The 25,682-nt window shown below is 37.8% G+C and overlaps 1 protein-coding gene across 5 annotated transcripts in view; it reads right to left on the reverse strand.

The window, feature by feature from the left end:
* The window catches only part of LOC135215608 (E3 ubiquitin-protein ligase Mdm2-like), an 89,924-nt gene that overhangs the window by 35,528 nt on the left and 28,714 nt on the right, over nt 1–25,682 (reverse strand). For all 5 annotated transcript variants that reach the window (XM_064250524.1, XM_064250515.1, XM_064250531.1 and 2 more), the window contains 3 exons: nt 9,920–10,056; nt 5,026–5,450; nt 4,503–4,636 (listed from right to left, as the gene is read on the reverse strand). In XM_064250524.1, coding sequence (XP_064106594.1) covers nt 4,503–4,636; nt 5,026–5,450; nt 9,920–10,056 — 696 coding nt within the window. The remainder of the gene's footprint in view (nt 1–4,502; nt 4,637–5,025; nt 5,451–9,919; nt 10,057–25,682) is intronic.

Raw genomic sequence — 25,682 nt, forward strand, 5'->3', positions numbered from 1 at the left:
AGAGAAGTACAGCTCTGGAGAGGTACACAGTAAGTATACCAAAATGTATTTTAGCATTCAAGTTACTAGACAGTGCAGGGCTAGAGGTTAAAGATAAAAAAAAAATAGTGTTGAGTAGTGTCCTTTAGTGAAACGGATGGAATGTTTGAATCCTTAGGAAATTTTTTGGTAGTCAGGAAGTGTTATCATTGGGTACAGTGTCAAACAGAGTGAGAGTGAGACCCTTCCTGTGGTGATAAAATCTGTACCAGTATTTAACACGGAGGAGGTAAATGTTATTACACGTGGAAGAGGACAGGGAAGGTTTGGAGGCAGAGGAAGATGAAGCATAGTAAATAGAAGTGAAACAAATAGGCAGAGAAACTCAGTTACTGACATATATGGTAGGGTTCGGAAATGTTATTTATGTGGATCAGAGTACCACCTGTCTCCAGCATGTCCAAAAAATGTGTATGTAAGTAGTGTAAAGGAAGAAGAGTTATATTCTGTTATTAAACTCCAAAAATGATGTCAGTGTTGATGACAAAAGCTACTAATTGTGCTATCCTAGACACAGCTTGCAGTTCTACAGTGTGTGGTAGTGATTGATTGAAAGCTTACACAGTCTTTGTCAGACAAAGAAAAATTGTGAATAGAAGAGGAAGAAAGCGAAACAACGTTTAGGTTTGGTGATGGTAATGTTTATATATAAGTCAACAATGAAAGTAAAATTTCCAGTGAACATTGTAGGTGACAGAGCAAGTGTAATAGCAGATGTGGTGAACTGCTCTATCCCCTTTTATTCAGTAAAAAAATCAATGAAGAGAGCACAAATGCAATTAGACTAGGAAATGATACTGCAGAAATTCATGGAAGAAAGTTGAGTGCACTTCCTCAGGACACTACTGCCTTCCACTGAGGGATGAGAGAGAAGCGTGGAAGAAAACAGAAGAAACAATGATGACCTTGGGAGATAATAAAAAGGAAAAGAAGAAAATAGGAAAATTGCACCAACAATTTGGGCATCCCTCATCTAAAAGACTGATTGAGTTGTTGAAGGATGCTGGTGTTAAGGATGAAATGTGTTGTGTGTATGCTGAAGTAGTATCAGATAGCTGTGAGATATGCATGAAATATAAGAAAAGATCAACAAGGCCAATTGTTAGAGTGAATATGGCAAAGGAGTTATATGAAGTAGTGGCATTAGACCTAAGGGAATACAAAAAAGGGGATATATATTTTCTGCATCTGGTGGATATGGCAACGAGGTTCTCAAAGTCTTGTCTGACATGAAGTAAAGAACTCAAGGAGATAATAGTGAAAATTATGGAGACATGGTTGGGAACTGGTTTGGGACCCCCTGTGAAATTCTTGTGCGATGATGGTGGAGAGTTTGCGAATAACATGCTTCTAGAAATGTGTGAGAACATGAACATTCAAGTGATGCATACAGCAGCATATTCTCCCTTCAGTAATGGCCTGTGCGAGTGTAATCACACAGACGAAATGGTAATAAAAATGATGGCAGAGCAACCAGATCTGTCTTTAAAAGTGGCTTTGGCATGGGTAGTCAATGCTAAAAATTGTCTTCAAGTAGTATGGGGTTTTAGCCCTTATCAACTTGGGCGGAATCAAAACCTACTATGTACCACGAGTGATGAACTTCCTGCACTGGAGGGTACAACATCTAGTGAAATGTTTGCCAAACATCTCAATGCTTGCCATTCTGCAAGAAAAGCCTTTATTGCTGCTGAAACTTCTGAGAAAATATGACGGGCACTAAGACACAAAGTAAGGACTACTGGTAAAGTCCTTAATAATGGAGATCAACTCTATTTTAAGAGGGAAGAGCAAAAGGAATGGAAAGGACCAGTAACAGTCATTGGTCAAGATGACAAAACAGTGATTTTGAAATATGGTTCAAATATTGTAAGAGCACATGGGAAAAGGAAACCGCCCCATCATTCTTCATGCACGAAAGAAAGAAGGCTTTGTCAAGAATGCTGAACTATTTTTTCAAGCAAAAAATTACTGTGATTATCACAATCAGATGAATGCTGCTGTTTTTGAGCATTGGTTTAAGACTCAGTTGTTACCTAACATCCCCCCGAAAAGTCTGTACTTGTGATGGACAATGCATCCTACTACTCGATGGTACTTGAAAAAACCCAACATCATCTTGGAGAAAGGCAGCGATAAAGGACTGGCTGATAAAGAATGGTGCACATCCACGTGACGACATGTTGAAAGTGGAGCTCTATGACCTCGCCAAAAAATGTGTAATGGAAGCTCTATGACCTCTCCAAAAAATGTGTAATACAAAGTAAGACGTGACTGACACACTTGCTTCAGAAGCAGGACAGAGTTGTACGACTCCACCCATACCACTGTCAGTACAACCCGATAAGAGCTCATATGGGCTCAGGTAAAAACTTACATTTCCAAGAAAAACACATTCAAAATTGCTTAACTTAAGCATTTGGTCAAAGAAGTTTTACACATTATGACAGCAGAAAACTGGAAGCAGGTAATAAAACATGTGGAGAAGCTTCAGGAACAAGATGCAAAGGAAGATGTAGCAAATGAGAGATTTATAGTCATTCATCATTAACACTGAGGAGAGCTCAGATGACAAATCTTCCAATTAAACACCATGGAGAAGATTAGGCCTACTGGGGAAACCTCTATAAAAAAAAAAAAAAAGCACCTGACTTTTACCTTAATGGTTGGGGTGGAAAAAGTCAAAATGAGAAAAAAAATATAAGTCTGAGAGAGAGAGAGAGAGAGAGAGAGAGAGAGAGAGAGAGAGAGAGAGAGAGAGAGAGAGAGAGAGAGAGAGAGAGAGAGAGAGAGAGAGAGAGAGAGAGAGAGTACCAGGGGAGACATGGCAACGGTGCAGAAAATCCCGACTGTATGCGACCAACACATTAGCAGCCTAATAGGCTGAGTAGTACTATAGTAACAGTACATTAGATCGGTACCTACTGCATGTCGTATGAGGATCTGTAATTGTAGGAGACAAAAACCTGGAGCACAGAAAACCCTAAACACCTGGGAACATGCGTTGATGAGGCTGTGAACAGACTGAGGACTCCATGACTAAACACAATCACACACAGACACAACTGAAAACACAAAAAAAAAAACCTGGGCAAACAAAGCAACTGGCTTGGAAGGAGAGCAAAAGCGTCTACTCTCCTAGGCAGTCAAAGAACGAATGACATGTCACAAGGTACTGTGCTTGGTAGGTAACCAGCGTCCACCTTGTATATGCATAAGTTGCCAGATTTCACAGATTCCTTGCTTACAATCTTTGATTGTTTTAACTGATTTTCAGCTGGCACAAGAAGATTTAACATATTGTTAAGACCGAGGATTTGTTACGCATATGGACAAAAATATTTTCAGCTCTTCAATAAGGGCCCTTAGTCGTAATAAGCTCCTCTATGTGGAAGTGTGTTCCACAGAAAAGAAACGTATGTTCACCAACAAAACAGAATAAACATTATACGTACCTACCTTTCAGACACTTACATTTTATAAATGGTAAAAGGTTCCTCTTGTGACAGTTAGGGACCCAAATTTATCAACTAATAGAGGGACATACCACAGCAGTCAGTACCATTCTACCCGCCAAACTTTGAGGTTGGATGGCAAGGCAGAAAATTTACTGCATATATATTTTAGTGATACTGCAATATGGTACTTGTATGATACTGTCCCAAATCATCTCCCATGAGTGGGTTAAAATCTGCAGCAAAATGATCCCAGAGGAACAAATAATTCACAGAAATTCACTCCATTTCACACTAGAACCTGTACATATTTACTAATGGAATCAAAGTTTACTGATCTTCTAAACGGATGTACTACAGTCTCTTTGTAATAGGTGCATTTTTACAAGACTGCTGCCACACTTCAAGCAAGACTTGATTTGGGTTGAGCCTTATAATCTTGTTAACGTCACACTAGTATACCAAGAACACTGCTAATAAACAATTTCCAATCAGTTTTTTCTGCTCTTGGTACTGTGCAGACTTGGACTCAACAAGCAAAATAATATTTTTTATTTTGTTAAATATGGTGTTTGTATTTCTAATTAAATCACAAACCTTTTCCAATGATTAGAATAAAAAATTCATTGTTTGCATTTAGTCAATCACAAACCTTTTACATAATCAGAATAAAAAATTCATTGTTTGTATTTAGTCATTAAATTCCTAATTTTGTCTGTTGCAATTACATACTCAACCTACAGCATTTCAGCACTGCACACTGTAACTCACAAACTCCCTCAAGCACAATAATTCTTCACAGCGATGTCACATTGAGAGTATATGATTCCTATTATATGAAATATATTAGAGGAAATAAAGCACCTGTGCTCCTACTAATGCAATTCCATATTTGGCAAATATTGCATGATACAGTGACTTCAAATTAGCTTCCGTCTTCCATGGAAGTTACTTCCTTCTACAGCAATGTGCATGTACTATTGTCACCAAAAGAATTGATTAACCAACCTCAATCACTGAATCACTGTCATCCGAGAGTTCCTCTTCCTGGCCCTCATTGTCATCTGACGCCAAGTCGTACTCTTCAAATTCTATTTCTTCCGAGACATCCGAATCTTCGAATTCAGTGTTACGACACAAAGCTAGAAAATAGACACCCATTATACTTTCTTTTATTAAAATAAACTACCTTGGTTTACCTTCTACTATAGTTTAACACGATTAAAATGTCTGAGTATTAAAGGTACATGATACAACCTTTCCCTGCTACAAAATATCCGGTAAAAATATTCAGCTGCTCCATTCATTTGTAAATAAACTGTGCTCAGTACTTAAAATGTGGTCAAGAACCAAGGGTAAAATAACAAAAAGTAATCATTCAATTCTAGCAAAGATTTACTAATCTTCCTTCTGACCTATTTTGAACCTTACACGGGCAATCACTTTACTGATTCAACAAATTCTAGTAAAATTCATGTGGATACTTCAACAACAATTTACTAAAGATACAACATTAAAAGATTGAACTCACCTGTTTCATAACCTTGACAACTGTAGACAGATTCTGAGTCTGAGTTACTGTCTGGAACATTAGGAAACTGAAACTCTATAGTAACCAGCCTTGACCTGCGTTGACTACCACCATAATATGTACTTTGCCTAGATGACCCTGGGATGGAAGGAAACGGGTATGTATTCTGTCTTCCCAGCTCTCGATGTAACGTTTGGTTAGAAGAATTAGCATAAGAACTTTCTCCAATAACCGTTTTGCCATTAAAACATGGGCTGCGATTCATGCAGCTATTCAATGATACAGCAGATGCATCACTGTAACTTGTGCCATTGGTAGGTACGTGACTTCCTGACAAACTAGAACTTCCATTTACACTACTAACTGCAGCATGCTCTTGATTACTGCTGTTCTCTACAGGAATAACATGCCTTGCAATCAGACCCCTGGAATAGGAAACTCAAATTAGTTTATTTGAAGTTACTTTCCTCGGTTATACAATTCAGTAAAGTGCACTATTAAGTTCAAATACACTTCAGTAATTTCTTAAATCTGGAAGCATTACACTTACTGTTTGCCCTATTAATGTTTTGGACACAAACTTCTCAATATACATCTAGTAGTAATATAAATCATTGGTGAAAGCCTAACACTTCCACGTAAATATGATATCCATCACTGCATTCTACCATCAATAAATTTCAAAAGGGCCAAAGAAATTTTCAAAAATTATTAGGCAAGAAACTGCTTTGGAATAACAACTTGTGTCAATTTTGAAAAGGAAAAGTCTTTTATAAGAAATCTTTAGAATGTAATAAATTATTGATTATAATAGAAAAAATAAAATCTTTTTAAGGTAAAACAATCAGAGGGGATGGGATGCAAGCCTTGATCTATGTTAAAAAGTAATTTATTCTTGAAAATTTTGAATGCACTTATATTGACAAAAATATCACCCAGAACAGATGTCTTTATTAATTCTTTTCTTCTATCCAAATATTTAAATCTAGTGAATTCATCAAATACTTGCAAGGGTTTCACCATGAATGAGATGAAATGATCTGAGCAAAGTACTTCTCCAATAATTGTGTAAACTCTAGCAATGTACTTTTCAAATAATTATGTGTAAATTCTACAACTACACCAAACTTCCTTTTAATTCTTCATGATTTCTATTCCCAACCTTTAATATTCCAGTAACATCAGTGGAGGAAAATATTAACCCTTAAGGGATGGATTGATCCTTGGGAGTAGTAATAACAGGATAACAGGTTTGGTGGTGGACAGATTGATCCTGTAGATAAATAGTAATAAGCGCCATCAATTAGGAAAGAATCGGGCGGGAAAGAGGTGCCAATACTTTTATAGCCCATAAATTCACTAATGGCAACTTTTACACTGGCTAAAATCACGAGTATGGGCATCTCAGACTTCAGTTCTGCTTGTGACTTGAAGAGAGAATGTTCTGCGTCTCTCTCACATGATGTCTTATTGTAAATTTCCTCGCACATATACCAAGGAGTTGCTGTTGTATTTTGTTCTTGTCTTTTACAAAAGTATATCAGTTGTAAATATAATTTTACATAGAAAAGTGCAAAGAAATACGTATTAGTAAAAAAAAAATATAAAAGAAATAAAAAATCTTCGTTCTTGGTAAATTTATGCAAATATTTTTCATTAAATATGCTAAGAATTTGTAACTGCTTTTATTTCTTATCTGTTTTGATATTGTATGAGCATTGGTTATAGTTTTACAAAATAAAATAAATTTATCTATTAGAAAACCCATATAAAGTTGGTAAAATTTACAACTGTCTTGTAAAAGAGGCCCTACAAGGGATTGTAAACAGTCATTTTCAACTTCTCATGGAAGGTAGGGAAAATTTGTTAAAAAAATTTTTCCTTTCACCATGTACATTTGCTTATCTTCCATTTTCCATTGATGTCCTATTTTGTAAATTAGTAGACCTCAAAGTTACCCAGTCTGAGGAGCTGCATATCAATATATTTACTGATCCAGTAAGGGTTAATGAAACTGGGTTATTTAGACTTTACACTATCGTGGTTTTCCTTTTTGGAACATTATAATAAATAACAAGTATATTCAACTTCAAGACGAATAAATCCACAGCACACCATAAAAACAGCAAAGTTAGTTATCAGTAAGAGTATCTTTGCCACAGATGAATTTTGGGGAGACACCCATCCTAACCAAAATTGAAGGGTTCAGCAAGATATGGCTCTAGATTCTTGACAGAACTCTACTTCCTTCACAGAATCACTTGGCCCCTTTAACTTAAGTGCTGATCAGCTGTATGCACTAAATTCTGATTACTCAATATCACAAACTAACAGCTCGCAAACTAATAATGCTAACAGGGTAAACTGGATGTTGTAAAGGGTTGCCTGAAAGCCCACAATGTATAATGTCTTTCAATTTTATCACACCACTTCCCAAGGATTACTAATATAAGTAGCTAATCAGAGGAGATAATTTTACTAAATTTCCCTTTCAATGATTATATTGATAGCACAGATCATCTCAGAAAGGCTAGTCTTCTACAATGAAAATTTAAAAAGAAATACTTTCCCATTAGAAAACCCAGCATAAGAAAATACATTGCACAGAATTGTCCTTGGCAATTTTTCTTAATGCCGAGGCCAATTGGATGGGCAACCAAATGTTCTAACAAATTATGGGCCTAAGCAGAACAAGAACTGAAGAAAAAGACAAGGTGGGATGCGACCCAAACACAAGCAACAGATCTGGCTTTTGAACGTAGGAAGATTTACAAGCCCAGGAAAACTCAGTTGGGAGGTAATGTAACAATATAGTATTTCCAAGACATGTATAAAGTAACACCATCAACCAAATTGTTGATGAGAGTGAGTTCAATTACAATTTTACCTAGTAACATATGCCTCTTGGAAGCAAACAACTTTCTCCACTCAAAAGATGCTCATTAGATCAAAGATAAAGCGGGAAAACTGAGGAATTCAAAAGAGTGCAAAAAAACAAAAAATTTTGGAAATGAAACAATAAATTTGAAAGGATGAATAATCACAGGTAAATGCACCAGTTGGCACACACAATCCTCAGGCCTTCATATTAAGGAGACCATGTGATACTTTGGTTATAATGCATCATGTGATACTAAGGGTATTATACAAGCATTACAAACACTGCAATACTCAAGAGACGAGACGATGAAAAAATGAGACAAGAAGTGTGGAGAGTACTTAGTATATGGGAAAACAATTATATGAATTACTGATTAAAAAAGCTTGCAAAGGACCAGAAATTTTGTTTAAAGTTGTCGATGAGCTCGCTAAACATATTTCCTCTTCACCTGATAAGCTTCTTCCTTTGGTTAATAACAGTGCAGCAATTTCCAGGAAGCATGAGTGGTGGTAATAGAGGCAAGGAATGCCTAACGTGACAGCTCTCAAAGTATTAGAGCACATTTGGCATCAAGGGTTATATGGAACATATGGGAGATCTGAACTGAGTGACAATAGGTGAAGGTTTTGACCACAAAGGGAATCAATGATAATAAAAGCAACTGAAACAAAATTATTATTACCCCAAAAGCATTACATTCTATCTATTATAAAGTACTTGAATAAGACTTGTGTCAAGGCAATCACAGGGTGGATTTGAATTTTCATTAGGGTGAAAATTGTAGAGGTAGGTGAGAAAGATATGTTTGTTTGTTTGTTTGTTTGTATGGTGTTTTAACGTTGCATGGAACCAGTGGTTATTCAGTAACGGGACCAACGGCTTGACGTGACTTCCGAACCACGTCGAGAGTGAACTTCTATCACCAGAAATACACTTCTCTGACCCCTCAATGGAATGATCGAGAATCGAACTCGCAGCCACCAAGGTGGCAGGTGAAGCCCATACCAACCACGCCACTGAGGCGCTTGAGAAAGATATGTGGGAAGAAGTTAAGTTAAACTAAAGGGAAGAGGAAAAACATGAAAGGCAGAATGCAATGTAGCCCGGGTCCAAAGGAACATTGCAGAGCCTTAAATGCCATACACAGGTAACACAATGACAGAAATGGTAAGAAGTCCAGGAACTCGTATTTACCTTCCCCTTCAAAAACCTGCAATGGGGATACCTACAGACATTTACTGTCAACTTCAGGTAACCGTGTCGTAACCGCATCCATATAATTAATATAATTACACTTCTATACTCAAGGAAAAATCTCACCAAAAGAACACACTAATTATCAAAACACTCATTTCAACACTGCCACTGGTTACAACTCAGAAATGTTCTACAAGGTGGTTCAAATTTTTTAAGTAAAAGGTAAGTATATACACTGCATAAATGCAAAAGATATTGATAAACATAAATGTTTACCAGAATTAACACATTCTGCTGGTAAAAAAAGTTTTGCAGCTTGAAATGTGGAAGTCAATGCCAGTCAACTTTGTATTAGCAAGACAGTTAGATTAAACTTTCAACCTCCAGTGTTGGTTCTGTTCAAATTCTGACTCCCCTTTAGGGAAAATGAGTAATGGGACAGTTTTGAGAACTTTATATACCACAATAAGCAGACATTAGCAGAAAAACATTGCAATCTGATTGTCTTTTATGAAGTTTACTAATACACAATTGACATTTCATTACTTCAATCCAAACTAAAGGTATGATTTATCATTAAAATGAAAAAGAGGGATAAAAGAAAATTCCTTACCCAACCCATCAAAGACCCCCAAAAATACAGAACACTAGAATAAACCGTCTTTGCAAAATATCCTACACTATATTCAATATCTAAATGGTAAACAATCTCCCACTTAGCTGAACCCACCTTGTCTGAAACCATTACAATAAATTTAAATTTATTTTTTTTCTTTTTTTTCGCATTCTTGGTCAAAACTATGCTTGCAGTCTTACCTTACTTCAGTGTAATGAAACCGATCAACTTGCAGCGCATCGCCGAGACGGTCATCTTTGCAATTTACATAGAGAATATCTCTGCTATCAAATAAATATCGCTTGCTATACAAATAAGCCTTCAAGAAACCCAATATCTGTAGAAATAAGTAAGAACATTTTTTTAAACATATTGCTACAAGCTATTATCATACAAAAAATCAAAATGGGAAGCAGCAACCTCAAATTAAGACATTCAATTTTATGATAAAATCAAAGTCAATCCTCACTATGGTGTTACATTTCAGAGAACATTATTTTTGCAAAAAAATTAGTCAAACCATTAATTCAAATATCACTGAAGTCCTTTCACAGTACTACAAACCTCAATATCAAGACGGTTTCTTACCAACAAATGACTCCAAGTCAACAGCTCACCAGTCACACAAACCTGTCTGATCCTGAAAGACAAAGACACCAGCAGACATGACCAGACCACCAGCCTGCTGCATCGATTGGCAGCAATTCTTTTGTACCCTACTTCAAGAGCGCACAGTTTAAGAAACGGTGGGCATTATATACTATGATTAATGCACAGTACGATAAATGTTTCAATTTGTGCAGTAATTAGGATTTTGTAATTACTGTAATCATAGATAACCTGCTCCACAATTTATTAGGGAGAAAAACACAAAAGAATAGAAGGCTACATAGAAAGCAGAGAACATGATAAGATCAGTAGTCTACCTTCTCTAAAATAGTTTGAGTGGTCCCAGGATACTATACACTTCTAAGCCACCACACTCATCAGTCCCATGAAGCATGAAAGCAGATACGTACTCTAAGAAATTATGCCTTCAACGCGTATGTCATAATCCTCATGAACATAGGAATTCATATCATTCTCCTCAACAAGAAAAACATGGCCCACAAAATGCAAAGTAATAAATCCAAGAGGAGCAAATCAGAACATGGGTGAACACAACAAATTCCAATAACCACATAATGACCAATGGACGTGTCTGGCTGGTAGTCCTGCCATGCTCAGATCATTTGTCTTTCATACTTATAGAACAAACACATTGGTGCAACTGGAGAGCAGTTAATCGCTTTTTCATGAACAAACCAATTCAAAGGCTTAAATTGAACAAAATATACACAAGTTTCACCAATAATTCCAAAAGTTCCATCAAATACAGTGTAAATTATTCATAACGATGAATACTAATAACACAAATTTTTGCTTTACTGCTTTCTTTGTTTAAAATCTTCAGCTAAAAACTCTTACGGACATAGTCAAAAGAATATAAACATAAGATGGCTCCATAGGAAAATCACCCTGCATAGGGAGACATGTCAAAGTAAGTTATAAATAAATGAGGAAATTGAAAATAACACCCGAAATCAGGATGTCCACTAAGAGCAGGAATGAGTTTGCTCTTTGCTTAAACATTTGGAGATCGGAAGATTTCACAACAGCACTTGGTAACCTACTTCACATTTTACTTGTAGCCAAGGTAAAACTCCAAGCAAGCTAACTAATTAAACATTATACTAGAAAATGACACAGGGTTTGCAGCAGCACCCTGCCTAGTGCTACAAGGCAAAAAGATGGGTCAAGTAGAGAACTGGGCAGCAGATGTTTGTTATATTACATTTTATGCAACAAACATCACGAACTTACTTTACGTCTATGCTACAAGTCAACACGAACCATCAAAAAAATATTTCCACAAGATGCCAACTTTAAGAGAAAGCAAACAATAATATACACATACCCTTTTCAAAATTCAATTTCTTATTAAAATTTACACCTAAAATCTCTAGTCAGTAATATAAAATTGTATCCCTTAAACTTTACACAGATATATAGACAAAATCCACAAAGGGAAGTGAAATAGAGTACTGCTGTGGTACTCCATTGTCTCACTTTCCTTCATGGATTTTGTCTTTATTTATATACTTATCATGTTCCACATTTATGCTGGAATAGGTTCCACAACCTACTGCAGAAATGCAAAAATCACCTCTAAAAATACCTATAACTGCCAAAGACCCAGTACCCCTTAAACTGCAAATACTTAAAACTGTGCCCCTCTAAAAATACTTATAACTGCCAAAGACCCAGTACCCCTTAAACTGAAAATGCTTAAAACTGTGTATTTTAACATTTCATTGTTTAATTTGATAGTTCTAACAAAAACATTTTAAATTATCATACTAAAACAATTTAACATAATATCAATGAAAAATAAACCTCAAACCATCATCCCAAAACATACTATACTCTGGCTACAAAAGGTTGAGACTCGAGATTGATTAGTACTGCTGCCATATTTTCTTAAACCTGTTCAAAATTTTCAGGAAAAAGGATGACAATTTGGTAGATTTGGCAACATTTTTGAGCGGCACTGCCATTTCCTCGTGTATGGATGATTAAGGAAAGTGACCACGGGTCACACCGTGGTCACAGTAATAAGAGGATTGTCTCTATTGTCTGTGACCTCCCTCCATTCATCGGTACAAAAGAAAAACAATGTATGTATGTATGTATGTATGTATGTGTATATATATATATATATACATATATATATATATATATATATATATATATATATATATATATATATATATATATATATATATATATATATATATATATGTATTAAACTTAAGCATACATATATATGGCATATATTACTTTAAAAACGAAGTCACTGTGAATAAAAGCAAATAGCTGGACTGTACGCTCGTATATGTCCATTCTCCGGATTAACCTCAGTCTCAAGGAGGTTAATCCTGAAAATGTACCTTTTTGGATTAGGATTAAATACCTCCTTTGGCAAGATAGGAGACGTGTCAACGCTGCTAATTGTAGGAAAGTCTCAACCTTTCGTAGCTAGAGTATAGGTCATCTTAGCATAGTACAGTTTTACAGTTGATACGCTTTAGGTATATACCACCCCCTTAAATGCTTATAAAAATTATTAACTCATTTTAAAATATTAATTTTAATGTAAACAGAAAATATCTAGAAAATATTTAATACAAATATATTTTAATAATAAAATACAGTTTTACTTATTCTTACCATGAAATTATTCAGCTGTAGGATTCCTACGCACAGCAGACCAAACTTTAAGTTTCACAGTGGCACCGCCACCGCAAGTGTAGGTAACCAGTTACCGACCTCTTCCAGTAAACAGGTCTAACGACATCACACCTCTCAATTGGATTTTGGCTGCAAACTCCACCTATGGGGAGGAGGGAGGGCTCAAATCAAATAATTGCTTGGTAAGTATGAATAAAACATTATTTTATTATAAAAATATTATTTTTATTCAAGTCTTACTAAGCAATTATTCAGCTGATTCCAAATTGAAAGGTGGAGAGTAGTGGAGATAACACCTTAAGAAATAATTCAATTATCAAAGGGTTACGTGTAAGCATAGACCATATGCTTGTCATATACCTTTCCTTGTAAGTGAGCTGCTGTAGGTGAGTACTGCCTCTGGTTGATGCTCAGCTTAACTTAGTAGAGAGAATGGTAGCTAGACCGTGCATCTCCTCTACAAAGTGGAATGTTCCTTGAAGTCATGAGCTTAACCGCCGACTCAGCGAGGAAACAAATTAAGCATCCCCGATATGGTCACCTGTCCAAAATAAAACCAATACCCTCTATTCCAAACCGACTTGAGGGTACCCCAGATACAAGGCAAAATAATACAGACAGAAATCCCGCCCAATGTTGCTTTTCTTAAATACCACGCCAGGAACAGATAAAGGCCCAAGAGTACTACAGTTCTCAAACACGGTCTCAACCTCTTTCAAATAATGTGTAACAAACACCAACTTAGACCTTCTATATTGCCAACTGTAAGAGCGCCGATAACCGTAGGTTAATGTGAAACGCTAGCAAAGTAGTGAAAGCTCTCATTTCGTGTGCCTTAACCTTCAAAAGCACAAATGACTCATCCTTAACTTGGGAGTGCGCCTCAGTGATGAGTGATCTGATGAAGAAGAACATAGCTTTTTTTGAAAGGGGACGAGAAGGATCCTTCACCAAACACCATAAACGTGAAGAAGGACCTCTCACTTTCTCCATTCTATCCAGGTAAAATTTCAGCACTCTCACCGGATAGAGAAGTCTTTCTTCCTCTTCTGGCCCAAGAATATCCATGACATTCTTAATGACGAAAGAGCGAGGCCAAGGTTCAGACAGATTCTCTTTCTTCGGCAAAGAGAAAAGGGCTAAGGAACAAACTTCATTTCCCTGAGCAAAACCTACTCTTCTGTCCACAGCGTGAATTTCACAGAGATGTTTCGCTGAAGCCAGTGCAAATAAAAAGTTTTCTCTTTGTTAAATTCGAAGAATTTCACAGGGAGGCCCAGAGATATACTTCAGACCTACATCGAGATTCCAAGCTAAACAGTCCTTCAGCACTCTCAATGTCTCAAAAGACTGGATAAGGTCAGTCGGATTACTAAGCAACGACAGTTCAAGTCCCCTATGCCTGACCAACAAATTGACCATTGCTCGATATTCCTTAGCTGTAGACAGGGATAACTTCCTTGAAGACCTTAGGAAGGGAAAGAAGTCTGCAAACTGACTCACAGTGGTCTCAGAAGAAGACTTTAGCCTGTCTACGCCATCTTCTGAAGACATTCCACTTCGACTGGTAAAGGTTGTTAGAAGAAGTGCATCTGCATCTTGCAATCGCTTCTGCAACTCTATGTGAAAAACCGTTTGCTCTGATGAGACTCCTGAAAGTTGGAAGCCTGTCAGCGCAAGAGCAGATAACCCTTGATGGAAGCGATAGAAGTGGGGTTGTCTGAGAAGCGAATTCTTTTGAGCAAGGAGCCTAGGAAAGTCCACCAACATATAAAGAAGGTCCGGAAACCATTCTTTCCTCGGCCAAAAAGGAGTTATCAAAGTAAGGTGAACATTTTGATGGACCTTTACTTTGTTGATGACCTCCCTGATCATCCCAAAGGGAGGAAAAGCATATGCATCTAGCTCCAACCAGTCCAGCAACATCACAGCTACTAGCCAGGCTCTAGAGGATCTGGAACTGGGGAACAAAACCGAAGACGGTTGTTCCAGGACATTGCAAAGAAATCAATGGACAGTTTCCCTCCACCCTTCCACAGATCTAGGCACACTTTCATATTCAGCGACCACTCCGATGACAGAACTTGCTGCCCTCTGCTGAGTTCGACTTACCCCAACGAAAAGGCTGCTTCTGAAGCGGCGAAAAGGACTAGGTTGGCACCACAAATGCTGTTGAGGAATTACAGGACTTGGTGGATTGCGCTAGCAAATCCGTAGTGGATTTCTTTTTGAGAGCCGAAAGAATATCCTGTGCCATGTCATGAGGAAATAGGTGCGACTTGCCCAGAGGGGAAAACAAGAGAGCAGACTTCTGAATCGTCATTACTCCTTAAGTGGTAAAGGATCACCACAGTTAACATTTCAACATTCCCATGGCGAACAAGGAAGCTACTTCGTCTGCACCATCTCTAATCGCCTCATCTGAACAAGAAAGCACTCCCAGCCAGTCCTCCCACGGATCCTCGGAAAGCTAAAGAGCAAAGGGCAGTCCTCCAACTTCCTCGCCAATGCTCCAATCAACCAGTCCATAAAACTAAAGATCTCCAAAACCTTAAAGAGGTTACAAACCAGGTGGTCGATCTCCGACAAAGAAAAGAACGTTTTCGACTCTCCTATTTGTGTCCACCAGGGCCGAGATGTACCCCTGGGAGGAGGGAGATACTTCCAAGGAAGAAGCTTCCTCGGTTACGTAGAAAAGATAATGCTTGTTGATGAGCAACGAAGGAGGGAAGGCGAAAGATGCTTAGCCGTGTTGTCTCTTAGCAACAGCCACTTATCAACAAAACAAAGAGCCTTCCTAGTTGTAGAGGAGAGGACTAACTTGGGAAGATCTTCCGGCTGCTTCATTTTCATTATGAAGATCGAAGGAGGCAAACTAGGAGTGGCAGGAGAGAAACAGTCCAGAAAAATATTCTAAAAGAAACCTCGGTAAAGAAGCGTAGGCTGTCGGAGGTTGAGTTGAGATCTGTTTTAACCCTTTCTCTTGCTCTCGCTCTTGCGCTTGCTTTTGCTCTCATTCTTATGAAGACATAGGAGACATGGTCACTTCTTAAGGCAACAACTCCTCAAAATTTTTGTTGAAAAGGAGCCAAACCCAGGTCCTACTTGGATAGATCTGAATGAACAGATGACGAAGACTTAAGTCATGATGTAGAAGCAGGATTTGGACGAAGACTTAAGTCATGATGTAGAAGCAGGATTTGGACTCTTTAAGTCAAAATCTATCGAGTCGACTAATGAGGAGCCACTCGAGTCAAAGCTAAACAGTTGTGAGTCAAAACCGCATGACAAGACAGATGTGGACTGGAAACTGTATCCCTAGATTTCTTGACAGGGATAGGGGAGTTGATCTCTTAAGAGGGTGAGAGGCCAAGGGACTACGCCAGCAACGCGAACCTAGAGAAGATGAACCACTGGAGTCCAATGAATGTGCACTGAAAGAGATGCCAGTCCAAGGGCGCTTCGTCGATGCCTGATGCGACACTTCAGGATCGACGGTGTAGCAACTGCACTTAGCCAAGCCCTGCCAGTCTCCCTTGAGCTTCCGGTATGTCTTCTACCCAAGGCGGGAGAGCTGGACAGTGACCTTTGTCTAGGAGAGCTGGAGGAATGGACAGCCACCCCTCAGAAAGCACTTCACTAGCACTGGGCACTTAACTTTATCATAGTATTGGCCACATACTCAAACTTCCTCTCGAACCTTGATTTGACGCTGGCAATGGTATCAGAAAATGCAACATGGGAAGCTGGTAAAGGAGTAGTAGGAAGTAAAGGGGTTGGAGGACTGAGAATGGGAGAGATTTCCAGGAATAGGAGAAGAAGCAGGAGTAGAAATCTCTGCTGACACAGGGGAAGGCAGAGGAGCTACTCTAGCCTTACTATCCACCCTAAGGGCTGCTTTTCCTCTTCCTATCTTAAAATACCTTCATCCAATGTGAACTGCAAAGTTACCACTGCTTATCATCCCAATCCTGACATACAGAACATCAAAGTTCCCTAAAACACTCCTGACCCCTACATTTAGTACATCTAGAGTGAAGATTGTAAATTCCTTTAACTAATCTAGTTTTGCAGCCATCTGTGTAAAATCTACCTCCAGATGAGCTTGAATCCAACATACTCAAGCAAAAAAGGCAGCAAAATAAACAAAATAAGCTAAGCTCATTCTGAAAATTAAAAACCACACCGAAACTGTACGTCACCAATATCCAGAAAGAGTAAAAAAACCATCCAAATGATGACGAAGAAGGTCCGCAGAGCTACCGATGTTACTCGGGAGCTAGCAGAAATCCAACTGAGAGGTGTGACGTCGTCATATCTGTTTACCAGAAGTGGTCGGTAACTGGTTACCTACACTAGCAGTGGTGGCGTCAGCGAGAAAATTGAAGTTTGGTCTGCCATGCGTAGGAATCCTACAGCTGAATAATTATTTGGTAGGACTGAATAAATAGATCTGTCTTATAAAATGTCTGACAACTAATCAAGTTACCACCAATGAGATATGCAGAGGTGTCAGCAAAAAATTTCAAAGCATCAGCTCCGAAATTCTACTTAAGAGATAATAACTGTATTTATTATGCAAGAGGATATTGCAGAAACGGAGAAAATTGCAGATTCAGACACAAAATGAATAATTATGATGAAGGAAGATCAAATATTATGGAAAAGTTGGATTTTTTAATGTCAGAATTTCTGGAAATGAAAAAAAGAACAACATACCAGAACAGGAAAGAGACATGGGAAAATCCTTATTACTACCAGTATTAAATGAAGGAGAAAACACGCAAACCATCATAGTGATGAATGCGCAGGGTTTAGTTACGAGTAACTCAAAAAGAAAAATAGAGTACTTAGAAGAACTAACCCAAAATGAAAAGAAAATAGATATAATGAATATAAGTGAAACCTGGTATTCCCAAGAGACTGGGAATGATGATCAAATAAAAGGGTTCCAAACTTATAGATCAGATAGAAAAAATAGGAATCAAGGGGGAACCGCAATATATGGGAAAGACAAAAAACAAGGAAAAATATATGAGAAATATAGTAACTCAGAATGTGAACTAATAGCGGTAGAATTTGAATCTGAAAAATTGATGAACATAGTAATATATAGACCTCCTAATACTAAAGAGTTTGACTTAATAATTGAAAAATTGGATGATATATGTAGAAATCACAAGGACTGGACTATTCTCCTATCTGGTGACTTCAACTTTCCTTTCGTAGAATGGAAAGAACGAATAGGAGATTGTGGTTGTACTTATACATATAAAAAAGAGAGTAATAGTAGTGCAGAAGATAAGAGGCAATTTGAAAAGCTATTAGATATGCTACTAGAATACAACATTCAACAAATAAATCACCTGCCAACAAGAAAGGAAAATACTTTAGACCTAGTAGATTTGTGAACGAGATGAATTATGTTAAAGAAATAATAGTTTATAATGCGAATATTTCAGACCATAATGTCTATAGAATTAACAGTTCATTCCAAAGCAAGTGAAAATAGAGATAAGCAAGAAATGAAAAAGTGGGAAGGATATGGAAAATACAACTTCTACAGTAAAAATATAAAATGGTCAGAAATTAATGAAGAATTAAACAAAGATTGGGATAACATTTTCGTAAGTGATGACATAAGGGTAAATACGGAGATATTATATAAAATATTGGAGAAAATAGTGGAAAAATATATACCGAAGAAGAAAAGTAAACATCATTCATGCATACCAAGAGACAGAAGGATCTTGTTCCAGAAAATCAGAAAGTGGAAAAAAGGTCTTGCAAAAGAAAAAAATGCATGGAAAGTTATAGAACTAAAAAGTAAGATAGAAAATGCAGAACAAAAGATTATACAATCAAAAGAAAATGAAAAACGGGACTTGGAAGAAAAAACCCTATTAAATATCAAGCAAACCCCAAGCTATTATACTCATATGCGAAGAAGATGAATAAAAGAAGAATAGAAATAGGCCCTCTGAGAATTGAAGGGAGATTAACGAATGAAAAAAAGGAAATTTGCAACATACTGGCAGAACGATATAAGAGAGAATTCACCCCTAGAATAGATAATGAAGATAATGATATAGAAGTAAGGTAAGGAATGAAAATAGTGAATATTTAGCTGACATAGATATTAATGAAGCTGATATTGTGCAGGCTATTAATGAAATTAAAAATGGAGCTGCTGCAGGGCCTGATGGAATTCCTGCTATTTTGTTAAAGAAAGTAGTTCATTCTATCGCAAAGCCACTTGCAATATTATTAAGACAAAATGTAGATACAGGCAAGATTTATGATGAGCACAAATTAGCATATATTACCCCTACTTTCAAAAGTGGATCAAGACTAGAGGCAAGTAATTATAGGCCTGTGAGTCTAACATCACATATTATGAAAGTGTATGAAAGGGTAATGAAGAAAAATATTATGAAACATTTAATAAAAAATAATTTGTTTAATAAAGGACAACATGGTTTCGTACCCGGAAAAAGTACACAAACCCAACTGTTAGTCCACCGTGAGAACATATTCAAAAATATGAAAAGCGGAAATGAAACAGATGTGGTTTATTTAGACTTTGCAAAAGCTTTTGATAAAGTAGACCATAATATATTAGCGAAGAAAATTAGAAAACACAATATCGTGGATAAAGTAGGAAGATGGTTAAAAGAATTTTTACACAACAGAAAACAGATAGTTATTGCAAACGACGAGAAATCGGATGAAGTCAAGGTAATATCCGGTGTGCCGCAAGGTACGGTGTTAGCTGCAATACTGTTTGTTATTATGATTGAAGACATAGACAATAATGTGAAGGATTCGGTAGTGAGTAGTTTCGCAGATGACACAAGAATAAGTAGAGAAATTACTTGTGATGAAGATAGGAACGCTCTACAAAGAGACCTTAACAAAGTATATGATTGGGCAGAGGTAAATAGGATGGTATTTAACTCTGATAAATTTGAATCAATAAATTATGGAGACAGAGAAAGAAAGCTATATGCATATAAGGGACCTAATAATGAGACCATCACAAATAAGGAAGCAGTTAAAGACCTTGGTGTGATGATGAATAGGAACATGTTATGCAATGATCAAATAGCAACTCTGTTGGCAAAATGTAAAGCAAAAATGGGAATGTTGTTACGGCACTTCAAAACAAGAAAAGCTGAACACATGATTATGCTTTATAAAACATATGTTCGTAGTCCACTTGAATATTGCAATATGATATGGTACCCACACTATCAAAAGGATATTGCACAAATAGAGAGTGTACAAAGGTCCTTTACAGCTAGAATAGAAGAAGTTAAGGACCTAGACTACTGGGAAAGACTACAATTCTTAAAATTATATAGTCTAGAAAGGAGAAGAGAACGCTACATGATAATTCAGGCATGGAAACAGATAGAAGGAATAGCAGAAAATATCATGGAACTAAAAATATCAGAAAGAGCAAGCAGAGGTAGATTAATAGTGCCCAAAACTATACCAGGAAAAATAAGGAAAGCACACAGGACATTAATCCACTACGCACCAGCATCGATAATGCAGCGTCTATTCAATGCGTTGCCAGCTCATCTGAGGAATATATCAGGAGTGAGCGTAGATGTGTTTAAGAATAAGCTCGACAAATATCTAAACTGCATCCCAGACCATCCAAGATTGGAAGATGCAAAATATACCGGAAGATGTACTAGCAACTCTCTGGTAGACATTAGAGGTGCCTCACACTGAGGGACCTGGGGCAACCCGAACAAGATGTAAGGTCTGTAAGGTAAGGTCTCCTGTTCTGTATTATACATAATATGGATGTTTGCAAACATTACCAGCACTTTTGACCATCACCCTAAAACCTGGGCTCGAGTCAAGTCAATCGCAAAGTAGTGGGTGGGAGAATTTTCGTTCAGTAGCTATTAGTCTTTCAGGAAAACCATATCGACTTTAGATTGTGCGACAGACTACGGCTTTTTCCTCTACTATTGCCCTTGCATTAAGGTTTGTATCACCTTACAAACTTGTCTGGTCTCGTACAAGCACTGAAAATATAATTAAGAGCAATAGAACACTTTAAAGTGGGTTTAAAAATAAACTAAACTGCAACACAAACCAGCGTGAAAGAATGGTCTATCGTTTATTTATCGGCAAAATTCAAGGCTGGAGAAAGAATTACCTTTGCATCTAAAGGTGCCAGGGGACGCCCCAAGGGCAAGTGAACATTACCTCTTATCGGTTGTCCTATAAGAAAGTACCTATAAGAAAATAAGACTAAACCAAAACCTGCAGTAACTCCATTCCAGTTAAAGAAAAGGACAAATTTTGTTATAAAATATAAAAATTGGACAGAGAAGCAGTGGAAGTCTGTACTTTGGACTGATGAGATCACATTTTTCGTCAGTGACATGAAGGGGAAACATGCATGGGTACCGAAAGGGACCAATACGTAGAAACCCAATACACAACTTGTACTGTTAAAACTCCCAGCTTCTCTCATGGTATGGGGGAAGTTTTGCTTTTTGCCGGTAGAAGGAAGCTTATCATCCTACCTACTGTTGAGAGTTACTAAGGTGTTGTATTCAAGGTTGTTAAAGAACAATTTGGCCAAAAGTTTCCCGCAACTGGAGCACAGGTTCTTCAGCAAGATGGAGCACTTTCCCACACTGCAAAAGTTGTGAAGAAGTGGCTTGCTGATAGAGAAATTGATTACAATACGAACTGGACAGGTAACTGACCAGACATTAATCCCACAGAGAACCTTTGGGCTATAATAAAAGGAAATTTGTGTAACAAGGATACTTCAACAGTAGAGAAATTGGAAGCAGAACTGTGCCTCACCTGGGAAAACATTGACCCCTCAATCTTGGAAAACCTTGCTGATGACCCTAAACATTTGTGAGAGATCCAAAAGCGAAAGGGATATCCCATAAACAAAATAATTGCATGTTTAGTTAGCATTCAAACTTAATATCATTGTTTTATGTATTTTTCTGAAAAAATAAATACTTATGTCCAGTTTAACATGTTTTATTACGAGTTGCAACTGTCACTGGCGCTGACTATCTATGTAACATATATGAATAAAATATATACACACACACACACACACACACACATATATATATATATATATATATATATATATATATATATCTATATATATATTTAAATATATATATATATATATATATATATATATATATATATATATTATAAATATAACATATATATACAGGGGGTCCTCGAGTTACGACGTAGATCCGTTCTTACGATGCATCGTAACACGATTTTCAGCGTAAGTCGGAACATTGAAAAATACCACATGATTTAATGTAAATACCTATCAATAACAACGAGAGAACAATTCCTTACCTTTATTAGTTTGATTGGCTTGCACACTGGAGAGGAAGCTGCGGTGCTGGAGAGACTGGGGGAGGTTAGTGAAGAGAAAAAGAACCTCCAGAAGTTGCTGGAGATGCTGAGGCAGATGATTCTTGAGGTGAGGCAGAACATACTAGTACTGGAGATGCTGAGGCAGGTGATTCTTGAGGTGAGGCAGAACATACTACTGGAGATGTTGGGGCAGGTGAGTCTTTAGGTGAGGCAGAACCTACAGAAGGTGCTGGAGATACTGGGGCAGGTGAGTCTGGGTTAGCAGAACATTCAGAAGGTGCTGGAGATTGTGGGGCAGGCGAGTCTGGATTAGCAGAGGCAGCTGAGGTAGAGGGTACAGGATCTCCTGCAGGCCTCTCTACCTTCTTAAAATACTGCTCCAGGTTAGTCTGAACAGAGAGCGACCTCTTTTCATCCAAGATCTCCTTGTAACACTGCATCAAATCCATGACGCCTCTGGAAACCCTAGTGAACCTGTCCAAGTTGGGATCCTGAGCCTCAAAAGTTGACAACGCTTGCTGCAACTCTGCAAAACCTCTTATCAAGTCCTGCCTTGTGAAAGCCTTAGGCTCTGGGGTGGGTGCTTCTTCTTCTTCCTCTATTATCTGCTTCTCCAGTTGTATCAGGTCCTCAGCAGATAACTCCTCGCCATGAGACTCCAGCAGCTCTGTAACATCATCAACCTCCATCTCCAAATTGATTTCCTTACTCAGGGCAACAACGTTCTTGACAACTAGCTGAACTGTGTCCTCAAACCCATGGAAATCATTCACAAATTGAGGACAAATTTTCTTCCAGACACCATTCATGTTTGTTTGCTTAACCTCCTCCCAGGAATTAGCAATGTTCTTTACAGCATCAAGGATGTTGTAGGATTTCCAAAAGTCCTTCAGAGTCAAGTCCTTCTTGGTTTCAGTTGCCTGTAAAGCCATAGCAATTGTCCTTCGTAGGTAGTAGGCCTTGAACGAAGTAATCACTCCTTGGTCCATAGGCTGTAAAAGGGCCGTGGTATTAGGTGGAAGGTAAACCACCTTGACATTAGGGTTGAAGTCTCCAGCTGGGCAGGGTGTCCAGGGGCATTGTCCAGCACTAGCAACACCTTAAAGGGGATACCCTTGGAGGCGCAATACCGCTCCACACTTGGAACAAAATGGTTTACGAACCAGTCCTCAAACACTGCAAGTGTCACCCATGCCTTCTTGTTGGACTTCCAAATTACTGGTAGTTGACCCTTCCAAATGCCCTTGAGTGCCCTTGGATTTTCAGCCTGATACACCAACAAGGGCTTCAGTTTGAAGTCGCCAGCAGCATTACCCCCAAGAAGTAAAGTTAGCCTCTCCTTGCTGGCTTTATGACCGGGTGCTGACTTCTCCTCCTTGGCGATGTAAGTGCGGTTAGGCATACGTTTCCAAAACAAACCTGTCTCGTCTACGTTAAACACTTGCTGAGCAGAATAACCCCCTCCTTAATTATCTCAGACAACGCTTTAGGAAATTCACTCGCGCTGCTTTCTCATCCCCACTAGCAGCTTCACCTTGCAATTTAAGGTTATGGTAATTGGCCCGAGCCTTAAATCGCATAAACCAACCCCTACTAGCCACAAACTCTTCACTTTCACTTCCCTCCCCCTTTTCTTTTTTCAACGCTTCAAACAATCTTTTCGCCTTCTCCTGAATCACCATAAGGCTGACTGGGATACGCCGTTGATTTTGGTCTTCCAACCAAAGCACCAATAACCTTTCCATTTCAATTATTAGACCACTACGCTGCTTAGTTATCACTGTCGCTTTCATAGGAGCAGATCCTTTCACATGTTCAACGATGCGCTCTTTATCTTTGATAATGGTAGCAACGGTCGAACGGCTAAGGCCAAGCGAGCGGCCAATGTTTGTTGGCGTTTCTCCCTTCTCAGATCGCTTTATAATGTCCACTTTAATTTCCATGGTGATGGCCTTTCTTTTCTTCGATGCACTACCATCAGAAGAGTCCGCCTTGCGCTTGGGAGCCATAACAAAGAGCAAAAAGTTACAAAAACGATACAACACGAGGGAGAGAGAGGCAGTGTAAACAACCAAAATGGCGTATGGGCGAGGACTGAGCGTAGCGAAGCGACGCCGTCCTCTCCCCCACAAAGCGTATTCTTCCGCCGTGCGCCTGGAACTAGTTCGCGTTTGTTTACGTTGCTTACGACGCTAAACCGCGTAAGACGGAACGACGCAAAATATTATTTTTTATATTTTTATGGGGGCGCGTTCGTAACCACGAAACATCGTAAGTCGAGACCAGCGTAACCCGAGGACTTACTGTATATATATAAAATATATGTATATATATAGTAAAATATATGAAGATATATATAAAATATATGTATGTATGTATGTATGTATGCATGTATATGTATATATATAGAGTGTCCCTGGGTTACGACAGGTTCGGCTTACGATGTTCTGAGGTTAAGGCACTTCTCAATTATATTCATCAGAAATTATTTCCAGGTTACGACGCCTACAACGCTGATCTGATGGAAGAAATATGACACCAAAAAGGCAAAATAATCAATATTTAAAGGTTTTTTTATGAAAAATGCAATAAGAATGAAGCTTACATAGTTTTTTAATGCACCCAAAGCATTAAAAGTAAGGTTTTCTTATGATTTTTGATGATGTTCCGTCTTACGACAATTTTTGGGTTACAACGTATGTCAAGAACGGAACCCCTTCGTAACCCCGGGACTGCCTGCATATATATATATAGATGAATAAATGGAATTCACTAAGTCAAAGGTACCTATGATCCACCGAACAGCAACATTAAGCGGTATAAACCGGTACCAGAGTAAAATACCTGGTTAAAGTCTTTGTTAACCATTAAAAGATATAAATTACTGTATGTCTAAAAAAAACTTATAGAAATCATAGACAGTATAGTGTACAAGAAGAAAATTTTTAAATTTAACTAAAGTAGAGTACAAGATTATATAATAACCATAATTGCAGGATAAAAAAGAAAGGTTGTCAAAACTATAGGAAGAGCAATTACAAAGGAAAAAAAAAATTCATAGCTACCGCTCTCCCTACTTATATCAGAATGCATTTGAGGTCATCCTTTCTCACTAAAAGTTATCTAAGGAGAACCACAGCAAAACCTTAAAACTTTCACATACTAGAACATCCTTTAGAATCTACTTTTACATAAAGAAACTGATTTACTATTAATACTGTCTAGTTACTCTTTTACTCCCTTTCAAATTTTACTGCAGTAACTACCATAAGGAAA

The sequence above is a fragment of the Macrobrachium nipponense genome, chromosome 19 (genome assembly GCF_015104395.2).
Source record: "Macrobrachium nipponense isolate FS-2020 chromosome 19, ASM1510439v2, whole genome shotgun sequence".
Lineage (NCBI taxonomy): Eukaryota > Metazoa > Arthropoda > Malacostraca > Decapoda > Palaemonidae > Macrobrachium > Macrobrachium nipponense.